At 29.5% G+C, this 22963-nt stretch overlaps 1 protein-coding gene across 3 annotated transcripts in view; it reads left to right on the top strand.

The window, feature by feature from the left end:
* The window catches only part of LOC123295694, a 70236-nt gene extending 53020 nt beyond the window's left edge, over window positions 1-17216 (top strand). The window contains exons 3-8 of one of the 3 annotated variants that reach the window (XM_044877118.1): window positions 2522-2685; window positions 3244-3514; window positions 13003-13172; window positions 13528-14608; window positions 14663-14875; window positions 17117-17197. In XM_044877118.1, the coding sequence (XP_044733053.1) occupies window positions 2530-2685; window positions 3244-3514; window positions 13003-13172; window positions 13528-14608; window positions 14663-14875; window positions 17117-17124 (1899 nt within the window). In that variant the 5' untranslated portion in view covers window positions 2522-2529 and the 3' untranslated portion in view covers window positions 17125-17197. Of the gene's footprint in view, window positions 1-2521; window positions 2686-3243; window positions 3515-13002; window positions 13173-13527; window positions 14876-17116 lie in introns of all 3 variants that reach the window. The other 2 variants (XM_044877119.1, XM_044877116.1) reach the window with 2 other exon arrangements.
* The last annotated feature ends 5747 nt before the right edge of the window (window positions 17217-22963 follow it).

The following is a 22963-nucleotide window of genomic DNA, read 5'->3' as shown; positions in this document are numbered from 1 at the left end:
AAGATGGTATAGAAGCAGATACTGTAGTAGTACAGTATTGAATAGGGCTATCTACCAGAAGTATTGTAATATTGCCAACCAGTATGGGCCAACGCCTATACTGCATTGACTCGTCCGCCAAAAATATTGCTAATAGTACTATTCCCTCAATGATTAAATCAGTGTGGCATTTACATCGATAGTGACATAGATAGATCCACATAAAATTTCGTATCGTGTACTTTTAATTTTAGGTACTTAAATCTTATAATAATAATGTGCTTTTTAATAAGGTTCTATAATTAAGGCAAGTTTAAAATTAGAATTTCCACTTAATTATATCGTCTAAAATTAATACCCTATTCACGTGATATTTAATAGTTAAACTAAAAAAATATACGTGCTCACGTTTTCAATCAACGATAATTTTTTTCTCATTGATATTGCATATTAAGTATATACCCAGTGTTTCATAAATTAGAACAAACAACCGAACAGTGAGGATAGGTTACGTTATATTGACTTTCCACTCATAGGAACCATTGCTTTCCGCTGAAAATTGCAGCTCCTCAATTATTTTGACAGGCTGGGTAAATCTCCTTTATACATTTAACATAAGCCAATTGCAACTGCTCATTAAATTAATTTTTGTTGTGTTGTAATGGTGAGAATCGAACACGCCACCCTAGGCATACCGCGTACGGAATTGGTAACGTTGAACCAATTGAATCGCTAAGATTGACATCCGAAATACAAAATCGAAAATTTGTTTTAGGAATCTTGTGATCTTAAAACTTTAATGTTTTAACCGTTTGTTCCTCTGATAAAAATGCGTACCAGTTTAATTGAACGCCCGTTAAAATTTATTCAATTTCACTAACTCAAGGTTAAAAAAAAAACTATTTTTTAAGTCATGCAAATCAAAATATTTTAATTACTTTTGATAAATATTTAGAAAATGTATTAGTTTTCAAATGAATTGATTCTAAAAATAACTTCGATAAATGTATATACAGGGTAAGCCATTCTAATCTATGCATCTGAATATCTCGCACTTAAAAAATGAATTATTTCGGTTAATTGCAATAAGGACATATTTTTAGGTTGTATTTTCTTCGAAAACTGACGATATTCAAAAAGAGTGGTTTAGATGAAAATGTTCTTCTCAAACTCTACACTTTTTGTTCAGGTCATTTTTTAATAGGGGCAGCTCTGGCGAGATATTCAGATGTAAAGAAATTAAGAGAAATAATGTCTTAATTCGAATTTAAATTAAATTCGTCGAATCGTGAAATAAATTGGAATTTTTTTTAAGCATAGGTTGTAGCTTTAATTGCTTATAGGTAACGTCTCCACATTTAGTGTCCATTTCAGTTTTAAATCATAGTAAGAGCCGAAACTTGACATTAGACGAAAACTAATACGTAAATAATTGCACGTTTATGAAATTGCGAATAACTTTGGGCCCAAAATTTTGTAAGGTACTATTCCGGATATCTTTATTTTAACGAAATAATTATTTAAAGTGACTAGACAGTTCATATAATATCTGCATATTTGAAACAATATGCTTGCACAAGTTTCATTGCACGCATAAACTATACACTTACTATAAAGGCTAATTCACATTGAAATTAGCACTTTCTTATACTTGATCTATAAAGTGAACGGCCTATGGATAGTTAAAACGGCGAATGGAATTAGAAACTCTCAATAACTTTAGGCATGTTTGAATTTATTAAAAATCGATCAAAACTACTAAAAATTTAACAATTTTTATTACAATCTGTAAGTTTTATTCAAAAAATCTCTACAATATTTGTATTGTGGATTCAAAACCACAATATTTGTGTTGTGGATACATTACCTTCAAACGTGTGATCAAATTTTCATGGAAAATTGCTGATTAAAGTTGTTGAGCCACTACAGGTGTTAAAAATACGCTCGTTACTCAAACAAAATAAATTATATCCTTATTTCTATGTCAACTATTGTTTTCGATACGAAAGTAGATACGTTGATCATCAACCTTGGGATATTCTTTTTAGAAATTCTTTGAACTCTTAGCAGTGAAATAAACAATAGCTCAAAAATTAACCACAAGATATCCCACTATTTTTAAGGGGTAAAAACCTCATATTATTAATTATTTGCACCATTTTCATAGAGTTTTAACTGTTACGATCATATTTTGAACTTTGCAGTAACATATATAGCTACCTTTAACTAGACAAAATTATAATTACATAATTAAAATTAAAATAATAACAATTTTTTGTTTTTAAAGTATTGAATTTTAAAAATTAAAAAAAAAATTTAGATGTTTAAAAACGCATAGAATAATTTTTGTTTTATAAAAAAATTATATATGTATAAATAATAATTATTAAAATTTATTAAAAACTAAAAAAGTATGTAACAAAAATTCAAAAGTTTGTTTTATTTATACTAAAGTTGTAGAATTTCGTGTACATTTCAACTACAATAGTTTTAAATAATGTTAAATTGTGATTATAATATTTTGTGTTTCCATTGTTTCCAGGTTCGGGAATGTGCATATCATGCAAAAAAATATGGACAGCATTACATGTCCTAGGGAGTGTTATTTATGTATCAACGGGCGCGGTCCAGATTGTAATTGGAATATTTTTTGTGATATCCATACCAATATTTAGTTTAAGTTCAAATATATGGGCTGGCTCATGGGTAAGTTTGTAAATTTTTGATAATATTTTATTTTTTAAATTTGAACGGACTCTGACATTCGCAAATAACAATTAAAATTGCTATATATTGATAACTTTGCAAACTAAACATATAAATGATATAATTTTAAAATTTATAAAAAGGATACCTAACGAAACAGTAAAAAGACAAAATACACCCCAGTGTTTTAATAAAACATAGTAGAATATATTAAATTTCGATTTTGCCCCAATTTCCTAGATCAATTTTTCTTCTTGTTTCTTCTGGACGGATTCACTGTTTCAGTAATTCAATATTGTTTTGATAAAAAGCTTTATCGTAATCTCGATGGTATCATAAGCTTCATTATGACTTCTGAATTAATGACAGGAAAATATAAAAGGGAAAGAAAAATATGGTCTACTGGATTCCTATACAATTTTAAATGCTTTTTTGTGTGGTTTAAGATGGGGAATATTTTGCAGCCTTTTCAAAATCACATATTTTACTGTCCCACCCTATATCATGTATAATTAAAATTAATAATTATTTATAGTTGTTATATTCTTTTGTTTACAGAACGTTTTAGTTGGAATCTGTGGCGGAATGTTTGCATGTTTTGGAAAACAAACAGCGGGCCGTCAAGAAATGTTACTATATTTAATAGTCGCAGTAATAATCGTAAACACGGTAAATGCGGCTATATGTGAATGGCATTTCTTGATGGCCAATGTTGGAGATGCATTCGCGGACATAACTACAGCATTACTACTAGGGAAGAATAGTACTTCAGAATTATTACCAGACGAGAAGAATAATTTTATTAATAATAGTAATAATATATATTATGGTAATTATTCCTTACATTTTTTACTTTTTTTATTACATTATTCACAGGGTTGACTTAATATTTTTGGTACTTATTCGGTGACCCAAAATCAACATAAAAATTTCTATAAACATGGGCTTTTCTCAAGCTCTGGGCTATCTTTATTCCCGTAACGTTTTATTATAGGATCCATGTTTATAGGGATTTTTATGTTTACGTAAGGTATGAATTCGCGGACGCTAAATAAACATAGAAGTTGGGATTAAACTTAGTATACCTTGATATATTTCATACATGCATGGTATAAAAAATTGAGAAGATATCTCGAAAAGTATAAATCGTCAAATGAGCTAGATTATTTTGTTTTTCGGGGATCAATTACTCTGAATAAATATCTAAATCCCTAAGACTCGAAAAATTGGTTGAGAACAGCAAATTTCTGAGGTATTGATGAGGTAAAGATTATCTAAAAAAAGCATTCGAAATCTAGATTTGAAATGTATTTCAAGCCTAACAGTCTCTTATATTTTTTCTTTTAAGGGGTGAAAATTATACTTAGGTACATTTTTTTAAAGCTGGCATAACATTTAGCTTTCTTGTGTTAATATTAACTGCGTTTAATTGAACTGGCCGTTCAGTATATCTCGGGTAGTATCTGAACACCATGCGTCTTAAAGATAAAACAGATTCAGATCTGGTTAGCCGAGCGCAGCCTTTGTGCTACGGTCATTTTGTTATCTTTATTTGATAGAAACAATCTACAATCAAAGTAAAGCACCTGTGGTTTCTTGTTCCTAGCATAAGATACGATATAAAACGTCTATCTTTTAATAATTAAAATTTAAAATTATTATCCTTTGTATAAGATTTTCTATTAAATTAAAAAAAATTGTGTATTTTTTCTTCGTTGTGGTAACAACATTAGGCTATCTCCAACTGTTCTCCAGATTGCGTTTTTATTATATTCTACTTACTGTGAAATCGTAATCATAATGAAAATATTATAGTATATATAGTCAAAAGTAATTACAAGTATGATACACAAGTTGCATATAAAAACAACAAGATTTATTTATAAAGTTGATTTTAATATGAACAGATTGTTGCGATTTATTCATGGACTAAAGTGAACTAAAAATAAATTGTTATAACTAAGAACCCGCTTTTATTAAAATATTATACAAATGAGTTAATTGTTGAAATACTCTATGTAGAAAGTGATGAATGTCAGTGCTTACATTATTTTTAATAAATTAGGAGAGTTTAAAAAAGCAACTCAATTATGGCGGTCTTTCGGTCGCCATTTGTTTTACTTTTCGAAAATTCCGAAAATTTTTGGAAATATTTTCTAGAACTGATCTTTGTTTTTAGAGAATCTTGCACAATACCACTAATTCCCTCCCTATCTTTTATAGTTTTATAGAAAATGACTACCAAAGTTTTGTTTGAGTTATCGTGATTAACTGTCGTGATGACTAACAGAAATTAATTCGGTGATTTTATGAACATCTATACCCAAATTTTTTTCTACGCGTTGCAAAGTTGGGACTTAAAATTAGGATACCTTTATATATTTCATATATACAGGGTATAAAAAGTACAAATAAAGTTTTGAATGAGAAATTTTTAAATAAAGAAAAGTTTCCCAATTTTTATATTTAAGGCTGGAATAATTATAACAAAGCATCTTTAAGCGCCTTTAATCTTCGTTTACTTTTTATATTTAGTTTGTACTCTTTAGTCCACATTCCAATATAAGCCAGTGTTTCTTAATTTTATATCAAAAAATTAACTTACTTAATTATTCAACTTTAATAATATTTTTCACACCGTTAACACCACAGAATCGCGCAAAAGGATATGGGAAGTTTGAATTGAATAATGACTTGGGGTTTTGAAGAAGACTTTTTGAATATAAGTTGAATAGACCGTCTTAAGATCAGCAAAAACTTAACGATTTGATTTTCTATATTAAATCCTACGCTCTTAATGTTTAAAACAATAATGTTCAAAAGCGTCAAAAATGAAACGACAGCGTAAGCTTGGCTTTACAAACTAGGTTAATATTATTAACATTGAACTAAAAGAAGGTATGAGAACAACCCTTTTATACAAAAAAAAAAGATGGTGTAGCTTCGAAACTGTAAAAGAAAATAACTTCATTTGTTTAGTGATCATTTTTCTTTTTTGAATGACTAATTTTATCCTTCTATATCCCAACTATATCCTTAAAAAACCAGGGATTTAGTTGTACATTTAAGTTTTTACGCCAAATAATATATTATTTTGACTACCATATGTTTATGTGCTAATGGAAGTTTTACAATTAAGAACATTTTTAGAATAACCAAATGAAATCAATTTTATTTCTTTTGCAATTATTTCAGTTCTTTCTTAGTACTAGAAATATCACCAATGGTTTACCAAGAAAACATTACGCCGATTTTATTATCTGAAGGCGTCTTTAGAAACCCTCCGTAGGAAAATAATTGTAAAGTTCATATCTTATAGTATGACACTAACACTACTGCCTCTCTAGGGATTATTATTTTTCAATGCTTTTTCAATTTCCTGTTGAATAATCGTACGTGAAAATATTGACATTGTGTCACTAGAATGAATTTAATGTAAATGTATAGACTACATAGAAGTTCCGTCCCATTACTCAAATAAACTTCTGAATCTTCTGATAATATTGTTTTGGCAAATAACATCTGTATTAGACGGTTCGTAAACGAACGTTCTTGTGGTACCAAAAAATTATTTTAGTCGAGGTTACAACAGGAGGCGTTTTGAAAATATAAACTCCCTTCCACGAGCCTCTATACGTTTTATGGTACCGGATATTACAGAACACTGACAGGGAAACAATCATGTCAAACGCTTCGGCCTAGTAATACAACACTATTGAAGAAGCTGTCACATTGAGGCGGAGGAAGAAACGATGGCTCATCTCTTTTGTCACTGCCCAGCTCTTGCAATTAGATCAGCCACTCTTTGATGATCTTCAAATGGTTCAAGGAAGTTGGAATAATATGCGCCTTGGTTCTCTCTTTTAAAAACGCCTTAAATACAGTAACAATTTCCTTAAAAACATCTCGTCTCATATCGTATTAATTATACCTTACGAATACATTAGAAGTTACACGCCATTTGCTAAAACGAAATTGTTGTACTTACTATGTTTTGTGACGAAACTTACCTACTCCGAGTATGTGAACCTTATTCTATTTGCCAAACTATATACCTTGAAAGTTTTTTGTAGCCTAGCAATGATATGTACACACATGAGTTGATACCGAGTTTAATTTAATAAAAAAAAATATATAGAGTGACTACAAAAAAATCTAATGCAGTTTTGCATTTAGTATGCATATGAATGCTGTCTACCGTTTCTCTTTCTGAAAAGTTAGTTTTCTTGCCCTGAAAACGTTTGTCATATATTGCATAAAAGGATTTATATATTTTTTTTATATGGTGTCTTTGTGGTCAAACAAAGATTGTTTTAAAGCTATCTATTTTTTTCTCTGATTCTTTTAATATTCGAAATATAAGACGCTATATACCTTGTATGTAGCTTATTTCTGAGCCTATAGATAGGCAACCCTTCAAATACAGATTAATGAAAAGTTTTCTAGAAATTTAAATTCCGAATGTATTCTTATTGTTTGAAGAAACGTAAATTTTCAATAAAAAAATACTGATTTTTTATTATTTAAAAACTATTCAAATTGATAACTATGTAGTAGCAATACATGGTGGGAGCTCCGTAAAGCTTTATGTCGTAAAGCTATTAACATAGAAATATATATTTTGTCTTGTTTTCGACGCTTCCAACTAACTGTTCATATCGTTTCAAAAAAAGAAAGTTAACCCAATCAAAAAAGAACCGAGAACGTTTATTTCAGAGAATTGTAAATCAAACCGAATAGAATGCTCAGGAACAGAATTCTACAATCGAGAGCCTAATTCAATCTTAACAGATGTTTCTCCCCAACTAAATCAGTGTAAGTTTATAATATAAATGTATAATAAATAAAATAATATAAAATTTTAGTCCATATAAATTTTTGTTTGACAATATAAATAAAATAAATTATTCATGTTTATGTTACAAATAGTTTGTGTGGCATGGTGTGTCACATTATACAAATGACACTTTTAGCACAAACTATAAATATTTTAGTAATGTATATAGTACTAGCCATTACCCGTCAGCTTTTTTGGGTAGTTCCAGCAAAGAAGTATCTTTTGTCCCTCATAAGACCTTCTTGACACTTAACTTCCTTTCCTTAACACAGAAGGTTTAAATTGACTTCGGTAATTTAGATACTTTATGTTTGTACTCTTAAAAGAATATGGAAGAGGGAGAAACTTTTGGCATGGCTTCGGTTTTTCCTTCAGAGTTTGCTACGCTTGTACTATGGTATTTGACTATTTGCAGTCCTAAAAATACAGGTTAGGGCATAGAACTGTGCGATTTTGAAGCATTTGAGAAAATTACATAAATTATATTTAAAAGAATTATAAATGATACTTATGAAAAAAAAAGGTATAACGAGTTTAAAAAACAACTCTAAGATTTGAAGTCTTCCGTAAGATTTGAACCACCTATTGCTGGGTCCTTTTTTCATGGGTACCACTTTCTTTATTTACTTAAAACTTCAATTTATGTTATTTTCTTAAATGTTTTTTTATGTATTTTAAGATGGTAAAAGAGTAAATAATGACGTGTTTTTGTTTTCTAACGTTTTCAAAATTTCACATTTCTCTACCCAACCCTGTTTATAATATATCTACATTCTCGGTGCTTAAGAGAGGGTTGAGCCAACTAGACATTCTTCGGTCGGGCTTTGGCCTTAGCTTTCTCTTTCTATGCTTGCCTTCAAGCTTACGCTTCTGGGAAGTATCGCATAGAACTATAAGCTCGACTGGCAAATATATTTTTGGAATTAGTCAATTTGACTTTCACGATTACAAGCAGACGCACCAATGATTATATTATATATAAAGAATATGTACTAATGCTGTATAGCAAGTAAAATTACTAGCATTATAGATGAATATAAACTATTATTCGGTACGTAGTAGTTTAAACTGTGAACTGTATGTGTTACATAGAAGTTTCTAACTCTTCGTATAAAAAAAATACCATATAGAACTAAATATAATGGGAGCTGGATATAGTAGTCATACATACTTAAAGACGTGACATATATTTCAATTAGATTTTCTCAAATATACAAAATCTATTTGATAAATTATTTGACTAAATTTTGTTTTTAGATAGGTCAATATTGGATTAAGAGCCATCCCAAAAAAAATTCATTGAATTTACTGAAGCTGATAATTTGAAGATTTGTTATAGTAGTTGTGTACACACACATACTGCGGTTAATCAAGCGAGCGATAGAACATGGGTCAGATATATTCTATCGAAAAAGTTAAGTTTTACGTGGTACTAAAATGAATTTACTAAAGCTGAAAATTGTTATACAGCTTGTATATTGCATATAGATAACAGTTATGACAGTCAGTCATTTAAACGTTAGAACAGGGCTGGTCAGTTAGCCCTTTTTGTGAACAATAAATAAATAAGATTCATTTATGATTTCCGTGGTATTTACATGAATTTAATAAAACTGAAAATTGTAATTAATATTAATATCTCATATTTGGAGATAATTTTCTAGAAAATAATCGATTGTTTTGAAACACCCAAGTTGCAAATCAAACCACCCCCCTCCCCAATATAATTTCAACAGAATTATTGTAAATACTATGGTTTCCTAATACGTTTAAGCCCATAATCGTATCTCTATTTAAGAAAAAAAATTAAAAGAAGATGTAGTAGATTTTAAAATATTTATATACTTCAACATATTCCTTTAATAAATAGTACGTTACCAAATGCTGTAATGTTCGTGAGAAAGATCTTATGAATGATACTAGTAAAGTTAAATAGAAGTGTTCGCAACATGCAGTCAAGATCCTTTTTTTTTTCGAATGAATGAAAGAAGAAATAGTATCAACCTCCTTCGGGTTATAAAGGAAACATGTCAATCAGAAGACATTCACATATCCACATACACCGAATCAACAACCACCTCTTTGACTTCTAAAGAATAACAACATGTTTTGAATAAACCAAGTGGTATAAAAAAATAACATTCTGTATTTAGGTATAAGGCAGCTTAAAACTTAATACAAAGGTTATTTGTTAAGGTACCATCCTGGTTGCATCACTGTTCAAATAAACAAAACTTAAAATCAGAATATAATTTCCGCTTAATTTTTCATGTAAACTTTAGGTGCCATATATCCTGTGTTTTATTAGCGAATTTCCTCCGAAAGAAATAGAAGCTACTAGGTACTTATACTAATGATGGAATTTTGAAAAAATTTCTTCAAATGTTCCTACCTAATAGATGTCAAAAATGACCAACGTTTATGTATCTGTACCCTCTCTAGCGGTTATAATTTAAGCCCAATTTGAATAAAATTTGGTATCAAGAAGGGTTTTGGTATTTGAAAGGTCAAGTTCGTTAATGAAAATAAATATTACATTTTTATTGTGATACCTTTTAAAATTTAATTATGGTGAAAGCAGTGGAAACGTGCGATCCCACTTATTTGAAGATTTCTTGACAAAATCTTACCTATAGTGGAAAATCTTACTTATTTTTTTAAAGTTTTCCAAGCCGATTAGAAGTATTGTTTTTTTTTTTCAGACACTCGGTTTTATAAGATATTATACTTATTTAAAGATTGTCTGTTGTACCATATAACAGAAGCATCCTTGTCGTTTAGATTTCCCCAAGACATGTTGTTATATATTTTTTTCTTTTTCGTTTAATTCAGAGAAAATATTTATTATTACAGTTGCCTTTCTGAATGAAAACATGAATAGAAAAACTTTATAATAATTTCAAATATTTACAATATCTCTATTATAAAGTTTATTTTACAGATATTATACAGGAACGTATTTGAGATGAAAAACGAATAACGTAAAGATTGGAAATCTTTTTCGTCTATAAAAAAATCCATAGAGATGTTTGCCAAATAAATTCGTCTCTTTCTTCAGCTTCTTAACTTTCGTGATATTGTCCGATTACTACATGCCATGCTAGATTCAATAAATGCACGAATCTCTTCCTAAGAAGTGTCGATATGTCATTAAATTTAATCTTACTCTTTGCCTCCTTATACATGCGTATTTCCGGATATTTAATTAGTATTGCATGCAAAGATGTAATAACAAAAAATAATTCTAACACAATAGATGCGTTTAAAACCAATAAACGCACTGTTTACGAGCAAAAATAGTATTAACACGCAATTTTTATTGCGTGTGGACCAACATTATTTCTAAGTTAATGAGATATGAAAATATTGAGAGAAAGTTTACATTTATTCATTCGTTTACGAGGAGAAATAAAATCTGTTGCTTGAGGGAAGAATGCATTAAATTACTCAAAAGAAAAATTATATTTATTTTATTTGGCATATAAATCATGAAATCCTTCAACTAATTTTCAAAGAAATTTTACTATGTTGAAAAATGTTGGAAATTTATGCTCCGGTTAGGTTCCAGGCTCCGGTCTCATACCTTGCATTCAATATCACAAAAACGGGATCACAGCCAGTGTTGCCAACTCTTCGAACTTATAGGTAGATACCAACTCTAGGTACTACCTAGCAAGGAAAAACTACCAACTTTTTAAATTAATAAAAAATTAAAAATTTTGATAAAATTTCGTGAAAATGCTTATAACTATGCCTAATAATATTATGTTTCTTTGTTTTTCATCGACGATTTTATTGCTCTTTCATTAATAAAACACTTACAGAAGAAAAATTCTAAATTGTTTAATCAAAATATGCGATGAAGAATTTAATTTTGGTACCAGGCGACTAAAACTGGAAAAAGCTCCCTACAGTGGATTACGAAGAGTAAAAGAAATATAAAATTTACAAACTTTTAAGCAGATTTTGGTGAAATTTCCCACCTTTTTGAATCATACCTACCACATAGACAGATAATCTAGAGATAATCATCCTTAACAAAGTTTTTTGAATGGCTCTTCGTGGTAAAATGATGAAAGTTCTGATGGATCATACGACTTATCCCGAATATATGACGCCACTTGCAGATCGTGCATACATGGAGTAACATAAAACAAAATTCACTCCTGAGCCATATTAGTCAGTGGTTAAAAGAAAATTTACTAAAATTATAACGCCTAGAAACTTGGATATCCACCTGCAATGCGAAAACTATCCATAACAGAACAGTTTTGAGAAATTCGCATAGCCAAGTCACTGTTTTTGACACAGTCTTAAATACATTAAATTGAAAAACTCCTTTCCTTCTAAAGAAAAGATTGAAAGATACTCGTGGGCTGTGAATGCAATTTCCGTACGTAATTCCCTCCCACCAATTATAATTTTATTATTAATTTTATGTCATTAATTGAATTAAATAAAATCTTTATTTACTCCCCGTTTTTTTTTTATTTACATTTTATAAATTATTAGATAAAAGTGAATCTGTTATTTAAAATGTAGGTTAAAAAAAATAAAAACTTATTTCTCTATTATTGTGAGAAAATTAATAATAATTACGATAATATTAATTAATAATTCTCGTTGTATTTAAATACAATACTTACAATTATCACATCATACTAATGTAAAAATTCTGTACGCACAACGAAGCGAAAATATTTTCAACTTAAAAGTCATGAATACCATGTTATAGAAAGCAAAATTTACTTTAGTATAAAGTGGGTCATTTTCACCCTTTAAAATATTGTGCATCTCCGCAGACCTCATAAAATTCCAACTTTAGTGTCCTCCTCTAGAGCCTGCATAATGGAAGCTATTATTAATTTATTCAATAATAGCCCTTTTTGAAGGTATTATGGTATTATTCAGAATACCATTTTCAAAGGGATCTAATATATCCAGCCCACTTAAGTCCGGATATTCATATAAATATGATATTAATTAATTAATTTTTATGACATTTTGTTATAAATAGTATATTGCAGAAAATTGCGAAGTTAGAAAAAATGATAAACTTTGGAAGGGTTTATCTCGGAAACTATTGTGTCAACAGAGACGATTTTAGTCTCATGTTATAGAAAATTTAGTCTACTTTTAAAATTATTTTCACGGGTTTTTTCGATTTTTGACAAAGTTGCGTTCGTCGCTCGAGGTCACAAACTTTGATTATTCATTGGGACAACATCTCAAACAAGTCTGCTAAAAATCAGAACTACCGAATTTGATGCAGACTACTCCGTACTTTCAAACGGCAAAGTTACTGTATTATAAATCATACTCAAATTTTTTAATTGATTATTTTTTAAGTCCATTGTCTGTACTATACCAAACTTGCCTTTAACATAATAATGTAATCTTGTGTTAATTTAACAATGGTATGTTATAATTTTTTTTTTCTTAATATTTATTTAAAATTTGTTTGTTTGTTTATCTTCCAGTTGTACTCACTACACGTATTTGTGCAGCCGTTGTGATTATTACAGCGTTTGTTGATAGTCAATTTACATATTGTTCAATACAAAGTCAAAATCGATCTCAAACTGCCAAAGCGAAGAAGAATAAAGGATCACATGAACAAGTGTCTGATATAGAGTATATTATTCCTAGGGTATGTACATTAATTTTATTCTTATTTTTAAACAGGAAATACCTTTGCAAGTGAATTAAACACTTGTGATCTGAAAATAATAAGTGTTGTTTTTCATTTATTTCGGTTTATCTTTATTCAAACATATGGCTTAATAGATAAGAAATACTGGGCCCAAAACTGATTCCTTGGGCACACCGTAGAAATACCGTAGAATTTATTGTCAGAAACTCTCAAATTGTCAGGGCACTTTCAATTACCATTCGACAGACTTCTAACATAAGATGGGGTTAAAAAGGAAGATAAAAATAATCACGTAATTTTTACTTCCTCATGTGCTCACGGTCTTCTTTGAACAATTTTTTTTTTGTTTCAGCCAAAAAAGAATACAGCACCAAAATCAAATAAAAATATATATAATGCATACGCTCAATCATGGGTATTCGATGCCGATGCAACAGTCTCAACAAACAATTCTGAAAATAGTCCATATCTAAAATTGGATGATGTTATTGATAATAACGATTCAACAACTTTAAGTGTTCCAACACCGACCAAACAAAGTTTAAAATATGATATTATTACACGTAACGGTTCAATAACAAGTAGCGCACTAGCATTCGAAGACACAGATAACATATTAAAAACACCCGTTGTACATATAGAAGAAGCGTCCGATGATAGTAATAGTAATAACACAAACGTTGGCGGTGGTGTTCGAAAATTGAGTGCAATGAAAAGTTTCTCACGGACACCATCACCAAATGTATTATCCGCAAGCTCGTCACAAGTGAGTCTTGTTGTAGTCACACCACAAATATATGAGTGCTTAGAACGATTAACGGAACCATCGGTGTATCGATCACGTTTAAGTACAGCGATTAGTGAACGGGATATACAACAACGATGTATATCACCAGTATCATGTAAATCACCAGGTCATCCAGATTCTCGGTCACCAATCGGTGGTGAAAAAGTACAATATGCATCGTTAATGCAAGAATTACAGCAACAGTTTATGAATAAAAAAGATAAATTAAAACATCAAACATCGTCACCCCCAAGTGGGGATCATAGTGTTACTGTATCAGATAAGAGTAGTCGCCAAGAGGAGTCATCATCACGTACCACAACTGACCCGAAGAGTAATAGTGATGCAGAGTTCTCAAAAGAATTAGAAGCTGCGTTGCAACTTATACAAGATTTAGAAAGTCCAAATACAACGATTGAAACACCTTCGGAAGAACCACCGCCGTATCGTATACAAAAAACATCAAATGTATGGCACCAACGTGGAGCACTAAACGTAGATAATAATTGTACTATAACTGATGATAATACAAGTGAAAGTGATGAAAAAACATTAAGTGCAATTGGTTCATTAGCTGAGCTAACATCACCAATGACAGAATGTTTTCCATCCGATGTGCTACATACATTTAAACCACAATTACATGGTAAGAGCACATCAGTGATTAGCATATTAAACACTGATTCACAAAGTACTTCAGGATATAGTTCACCAACATTCCATAATTTTAATGGGTCGAATAATATAATTAATAACAATACACATCAATTATCAAATTCATCATCCATAAATGGTAGTACAAATGATTTGGGTAATAAATTAGCATGTTCAATATTAAATACAAAAACAGCAACGATAATATCATTACGACGACCAATCAATAATAATTTAATCAATAATGATCATTCAAAACGTAAGTCAATTACTTTAGTCAATATTAATTCAAATGATGAAATGATTGTAAATGAATGTTGTATACGTTCAAAAATACCACCAAAACCACCAATCAGACAAGATAGTATACCAAATAATATTGCAACGATAACAGATAAACCAAATATTAGTTATGTAGAAAAAGCTCAAACTATAGATCGTATTTCTAGAATTAATAATAATAATAATAATCATGATCTGATGAAAAATAGTTGTGGCAGTTTAAATAGGTTAGGAAATTTAGGAATCAATCATAATAATAGTTCAACATCATTATGGAATGTTAAGTCATTATTAAGAAAGAAGAAAATTCATGTACCACCATTGCCACCTGAATTAGAAGGTGCTATTATCAAATCTGAAAGCTTAGCATATTTAAGTGATGATGAATTGCTTGCTAGACATGAACGTAACAGGCAAATACAACGGGTAAGCGTATAATCAATTTTTTTTAACATAAGTAATTCTTGATTCGGGCTAATATAAAGGAGGCTGTTTTAATTGGTTACTAACACGCATTTGCATGGTATTTCTAAGGACGTTTGATACTTATTAGTAAACATAAATTAATTCTAAGGATAATACATCTTAGTAAACAAAAAAATTAATGTAAAAAAGTACATGCGTTGTCTTTGGACACCCAGTTAGATTGAAGTTCCTTTCGCTGTATATTATGTATTAAATTACAGGCATAATGTAATAAATTAACAACGTTTGGAGGTAATTACATGAAAAAATCATTACAAACCTACAATTTTTCCTTTTAAATTAATGATACGCATAACATGATCCGGATAACGTAGTGAGTAATGCATCCTAAATTTTGTTACGGTCAAAGTCTTACACTTTTCCGGCCTTGCTCTCATCCGCAGAGTCTTAACGAGCGATAAAGAACTTTGTTCCACAAATTTGATACATGGAGATAACTTTCAATTTCTTTAATCAGTGCTTTTACTTTTTACATCTAGTTTTATTTGTACGCTTATTTTATTTACATAAATTATGGCAACACACAAAGCAAAAAAAATACAAAGAAATTATTTTATGGGCCCAATTTCTATTTTAATTTTTTTTAAAGAAAATAATAGTAACAACGTAAATTGATACGGGCTCTGCTAAAATATGGGAAATTTCTTCTTCTTGTCAGATCACTTACCTCAAAATGTATCAAACGACCTTGAATAAACTATCTAAAGAAAATTTTTTCTAAAAAATAACTATAGATAACTAAAATAAATTTCTATACTAGAGATCCTATAAAACTAGAAATTGTGATACATGTTACATCAGTCCCACTATTCTTTCATTGGGATCTAATCCAGAGGAATTTTATGGTTTAAGCGACCTTAATGCTCTAATCTCGAAATTAAATACTGTAGTTAAAATGGTAAAATTTATTTGCCGATTATTCTATCAGAATTTTATCTAACCGCACGCTTCTATTCTAATATAGTAATCGACAATTCAAGATTTCGCATTTTTTCGATAATATTTCGCATTTTTGGCTTGAGGCTTGCAAAATATTTCTATTTCCAGTGTAAATTCTTTTTACAACAAAAGACTAGAGTTTGCGTGTCGTAACGGAGTTTGATTCAGATTAGTTCGAAGTTCCACGACGATATGCTATGCATCAATGTATAAAACCAACGCTCAAAATTCTTCAAATTTCCTCAAAAATATTGAACTTTAATTAGTCTCTAGTATATTCTAAGAATCTAAGGCTTATTTATTTCTTTTCTTCACACACGCAGTTTTATTTACTTTTTTTAATTTATTTTCTGAAAACCTTTTACTTTAAAAATTAAATTTGACTAAAGTTTATCATCCTTTAACACAATGCTTTTTTACTAACGGCTTTGCTTTAACCAAGCAAGATTTATTTTTTAACCAATTTTTTTGAAGATTTGAAGATGAATTTTCTTGGAGCTTTTGTTTAAAAAAAAAAAAAGGTGTTATTCAAATTTTAAAGTGTTTTGCACAATTCTACTAATTTTAAAAATGGTGGTGGTTTTAAATAAGTATAAATTCTAAATACTTTCAATTACAGTACTTGATCGATGACAGATTAATATACTTTTCCCTTCGAGGAAAAATCTTATCAAAATTATTAGTTTGAATTATTTTCAAAGAATAAAGGATAAAAATTAATCAGTCATTGTATTAGTTATTGAATAAAAATATTTTCTGTTTTAATTATCAATTTTTTCTGTGGCCTTAACAGCACATTGAACAACGGGTGCATCAACAGCTTACTGGACAAATACCATCAGAATCGCATTGCTAAATGGAAAATCCGTAAAGCGCATATCATATCAAGTCACAATATCAATTATTTTTTTAATAATGTTTAATAATTAATTTATATATATTTTTTTTTTTTTTCCTCTTTTTGAAATTGTAATTTATAGTTAGTGATAATAATTATATTTGTAAATAAGAATATTGAATTGAACAAAAATTGTTAAAATTATGTAAAAATATGTATAAAAAAATATATCTTTATTTCTTTATCGTTTTTATTTTTAATTATATTTAGATAAGTCTACAACAACAAAAATATGGTTTAAACAAATCAAAGAACACGCGAGGTTTTTTTAAAGTTTATTAAATTTCCCATTGCTGTCACGCTGTTCATTATTTCATATCGCTGCCATGAAATTTTCCTGTTATCTCTTGTATATTTCTATAAGAATTTCCAAAAATTGAGTCACGCATTAAAGAGGAAGATGAAATTTGCGACAATATATGAGATGGTGGCAATGATTATTAAATAATAGAAAAAAACCGATAATGTGCGGCTGGCCTAAAGACAGTCCTTGAGAGAAACGAATATAAATGAGTATATATACGGAAGTTGCCGGATGTCGAATTTTCCATATTACGCAAAATGGTTAAACTTGTTAAATAGGACAAAATTTGAAAATGAAATTAAAATTGATTCAAAAAGGAAGAAGTTGTAAGCATTCAAAGATTGTTGCCTATCTCTTTTTACTTCCAATAAACTATATCTTCCTCTTTGTTTAATTAGAAATTTTTCATATTTAGCGTACTTTTAAAAATTTTCAAAAAACCAACTTCACTTTTCTACTTCTTCAACTTCTTTTCTTCCTTAATAACATAATTGACAATAATTGATGACTAAAAAAAGTTTGATGATGTTTATTGGAAAATTTTGCCAAAAATTTCGAAGAAATAAGAAAATAAACGCACAAGAAAAAGATTAACAATTAATAAAATAACAGGTACGTTATATGATAGTTAAATTCGAATTTATTTTGAATCATGCATGCGAATATGATCAACCTAGAAGAGTATGTACGGAGGCCAAAAGAGTCTCAAAGCCTAGTTATTTGAGTTTTTTTTTGTTCAATATTTTTCCTATTTGTATTGAACAAAAATTTTAAAGCGGGACCGATAGCACTAGTCCAAATTTCGAAATGACGCTTCGTGACTTGTGGAAGTATTTCACAGATTTTTATCAGGAATAATAAGGTAATACATGTGCATTATTAAAGAATTAGGTTTCTAGACAATTGAAAAGTCTCCTAAAGATGAATTTTCGTGGCAATTGAGTCGAATTGTCAATAAATGGGAACAACCAAAAGTAAAAATGCCCTCTCAAGCAGGGATGTAACTAAAAGATGAGAATGGTGTGATAATGTTAACGATCTCCTCCCCTAACCTTGAAGATCCTAAGACAGTTATATTTAGAAATTTTTGTTTGAATCCCTAATAAAAAGCACAAACCTAAAAAAGTGAAATAAGTGCCTGTACGTCATTTTAAATGTCAATAATTAGGACGCCGAGAATAAGTGATATGTAACAGTCTGGTCTTTGTATAATGTTAAATTTTATTATTAAATTATGAAAAATATTGAATTATTGCCTTTAATTTAAATGAAATTATCTACGTTATTGGGACAAAAAATAATTTAATATATATTCAAATATAGGCAACAGATGTTACATTCAAGTAACAAATTATACCGTTTACATATATAAATTCATATCTAATTCTAGTATTACTAACTTCGTCATCGAAAACGTTATGCACAAAAAATCATGGTTAAACCATTTCATTACTAAGGTGGTCTAATAGTTCGTAACACGTTACGTTAAAATTTTAGGTTTAAATTGGTTGCCTAGCTTCTAGAAATTACTACTGAAATCAGAACGCGTTTGCTTTTTATAATGTTTTTAGGATAGGTATAAAAATAAAACATCTCCACTAAAATCAAACTGACTTATTTTGTCTATTCTTACTGGGTCAAGCAAATAATTTGTTTCTACCCAAAAATTTTTAACATTTAAAAATCAAGGTCACACTCAAATGGCCATATTTCTGAAAAGTTTTATCTCTAATAGTAAATAGAAACTACAAATTATGTTATAAATATTAAATAGACGAACGCAAATCGAGATTTTGTTGATAAAAAATAAATTTAAGACACACTGACGACTATGCACAAGTTCTTTTTTGCAAAATTGTTATATCAATATATAGGTAAAATCTAGATACTTAAACTAGGAAATAGTAGCGTACAAGTTCCGAAAATTTTCAACAATATTTTTGCTTCGTTGTCTTTAAATCTAATGTTAGTACGTGAAGACAGGGTTTTCTCTATGATCACCAACTCCAATCAACTTCCCGTTGGGGCGGTAAATACCCCTTGGTCTCCTGGTGAATGTAAGGGAGTTTGGTTGCGGTGGGTGGTTGTGGGTGGCAAAAGTGTAAACTGACCGCCGAGAGCTGTTAGCGACATCTCTCGGCGGCCAGTAGAACTATCAAGCTAGAACCGGACACTAACTGTATGGGCCTTCTTCCGAAATTTAAATCTTTTAATTTCAACCAAGTTTAGTCTTTTTCAAGGGTTTTATTGTTAAAAGTAAGTTATTTATATTAAAATATTCTGTCTGGATGTAGTCAGAATATTTATACCATTAAACATGCGATGTATTTTAACCCGAGCAACGCCGGGTTTGGCTGCTAGTACTAATTAAAACATATTTAATATTTAACTAACAATGCTAGTTCAGCACAACTTGTCAGCAACTACTTATTGCTATGAATTAAAAACAAAATTATCTTAAATCACCAAAGTAATTTATTTTTAAAAAATCGAGACATATGAGCCACAATCTTCTTGGTCTCATTTCATAAGACGTATAAAACATATTACATATTACTATAAATACTTAGTAAAGAGTTAAAATACTTTTGGTGTCTACAATATTTACTTTTGCTCTTCTTGAAAATATCTAAGTATCTGAATACAATCGTTTTAAATTTTTTATGTTGCGGAAAATTTTAGTTGCCAAATTTTCACATTTCTAAAAGCAATATACTTTAAAATATGGCTGATATTCAAAAGTTTTAGTTGCCAAATTTTCACATTTCTAAAAACAAAATACTTTAAAATATTGCTGGTATTCGTATAATTACGCCAATGACGCCAATGAATCGATTTTTTGGCAAAGGAATTTGAAGCGTAATTGCTCACAAGGAAATTATTGATTAGAGTCGGCACTTTAAAATTTTTTTTTTCTACGGGTTTTTTTAATAACTACTGAACCGATTTTGATGAAACAATTACGGGTAGTAGTATACCCTTTCAAAAAAACAAACAAATCGGGCAGTTTTTCAAAATTGGTCCATAATTATCACAATATTAGATTCTTAAAAGAAACGATCCAGGAAAAAGTTAAATACAGTACCATAAAAACACGAAATTATTATTTTTACTTGGATTCCAGGGTAGTCAACAATATCCACACACACCTGAATCAATATTGGGACGGTTGTTAGTTCTTCCAAACATAGCTTCCCTTACTTAAAGGGCATTGAGGCATTGAACCGTATTTTTTTGGCCAAAATAAATAAAAATATATCGTGTAATAAAGTAATTTTAATTTAAAATAATTATAGTTATTAATTCTTAAAAATAATTTTATTAAAAAAATATCCATGGTTTTTGCTTTAATTAAGTACTTAATATATTTTATTTTCAGTAATTTTAATTACCTACTAAAAACTTAAGTTTCAAGGTTTCCAAGTCGTCGGTGTTTGAACTTTGCAGAAGAATATTCAAATTTTTAAAATATTTCAATGTTTTAATTAACAATGATTCACATTATTGGTATTTTTATGACGATTAGTCAATTGATTCAAACGGCTTGGTTAATGTAAAGAAATATACATAAATCTTTTAATAATTTTTTGGAAATTCCATTATAATAACATTTGATTAAAATTATAAAAAAAAAATAATAATGAAAAAGCAAAAATAAACTTGACAAAACGACTCAGCTCCCACAAAGAGTATGTAGTAGGTAGTTGCAAGCACCAAGAGTATGTAGTAGGTAGTTGCAAGTAGTTTTTCAATCACAAGTTAAACGAAATCGTTTTTTGTGCCATACCAGTTTCGTCGATAAAATTCATTTCGAAGAGTTACGGTTTTGGTCCATAAATTCAAAACTCTAAAGTAATTCATTATCTTCTGAAATTTCGCCTAAAATCGTCGTAGTGGGCGGAGTAATTTTAGGTAATTTCCCAGAAACTTGTCATCGTTTAATCATAAATTGAACTAGATTTTTAACTTCCCAGTATAGGAAGTTATTGTAGTGGGTCCGATTTTCGAAATAGAAATTTTCAACACATCTTTACGTTTCATGGTTAGCACAAGGCATAAACACCAATTCGTAAAAGAAGTATGTAAGTACGTTTGTGGTCATTTTTTTCCTGATCGATATAAAAATGCTAAATGACTTCGTTGAAGTGTTGATCGAAGCGTATTACCGGCAGTATGATCCGAAAATAATCGAGTCATTTTCAAAAACTTCGAAAAAAGAGTCAAAAAATTTATTTATTTATTTATTTTTATAATTTTTTATTATATTGTTAATTTATTCATGTGGATCTCTAGGGTCGCACCAGACCCACCCCACGGCTTGTTTGTTTTTTTCAATTAAATCAAAAATCAGTACTCAAAGAAACTGAAAAGTTAGAATATAAAAATTACAAAATTATTAAATACTTAAAAATGCAAAAGAAAAGTTGAATTTTTGACGTTGAAAACCTTACTATACCTTGTGGAAATGATTTTATGCAAACGTAAAATCTCAGCAAATAAACAATTAAGTTTTCTTCGGATATTAAATCTAGCAAAAAATTCCATCAAAATGTTGAAATTATCTGATAACCATAAAATTTACATTATATTTTGGGCACAACATATTAATTAGATGATAATCTATAAAGATTAATGTATTACCTCTATATACTATTATTTAAATTTAACATAGAGGTATTGTCTTCGTTTTGGGCTCTCTTGGGACTCTAAATAAATATACTAGCGCGTAGGTATACCATGATTTAAAAGATATTTCAAAAATCATTTAACAGCCCGGTTGGGTGGACAAAAAGGATGGATAAAATGTTTCAACTTTAAAAAAATTAATTCGCCAGTTTTTTTAGCTATCTAGTGTTTTAACTACAGCTAAGACATGTAAAACTAGGCTTAAAAATCTCATCCACTTGACTGGTATAATTTGAGTTTGCCATTATTAGCCCCACTTCATCTAAATTGTTCCTGCAACCCCTCGAGAAGCAGCTCAAAGTCGTTTAAGAAACGTGAGTGTACAAAAGTTTGCTCTTTTTTAATCAAAAGGATGGATTATAAGATAGTATAACCCCCGAGCCAAAAAAGGGGTGTTATAAGTTTGACCGTTATATGTGTGTGTGTGTGTGTGTGTGTGTGTGTGTGTCTATCTGCCTGTGTCTGTCTATTTGTGGCATCGTAGCGCCTAAACGGATGAACCGATTTTGAGTGTTCTTAGCTATTCAAGTGCAAGTCTAGAGTTCTGTACTTGGAACTACTATAAAATAGGCGATGATCCTCAAAATCGGTTCAGTTTCGAGAAGGCTCTAAGGAAAATGGTAATTTAATGGATTGTGTTCTTAGATATGTCTACTTCGTTGTCATTCATACTGCTAAGATGAACGCTAAATATCGTTTGGAGAGAATATCCTGCGAGAATTTGAAGCATTTTGAAGCGAAAAAAAGTATTT

The sequence above is a fragment of the Chrysoperla carnea genome, chromosome 3 (assembly GCF_905475395.1).
Source record: "Chrysoperla carnea chromosome 3, inChrCarn1.1, whole genome shotgun sequence".
NCBI lineage: Eukaryota > Metazoa > Arthropoda > Insecta > Neuroptera > Chrysopidae > Chrysoperla > Chrysoperla carnea.
The sequence above is the reverse complement of the archived record's forward strand: the minus strand, read 5'-3'. Positions and strand labels throughout refer to the sequence as shown.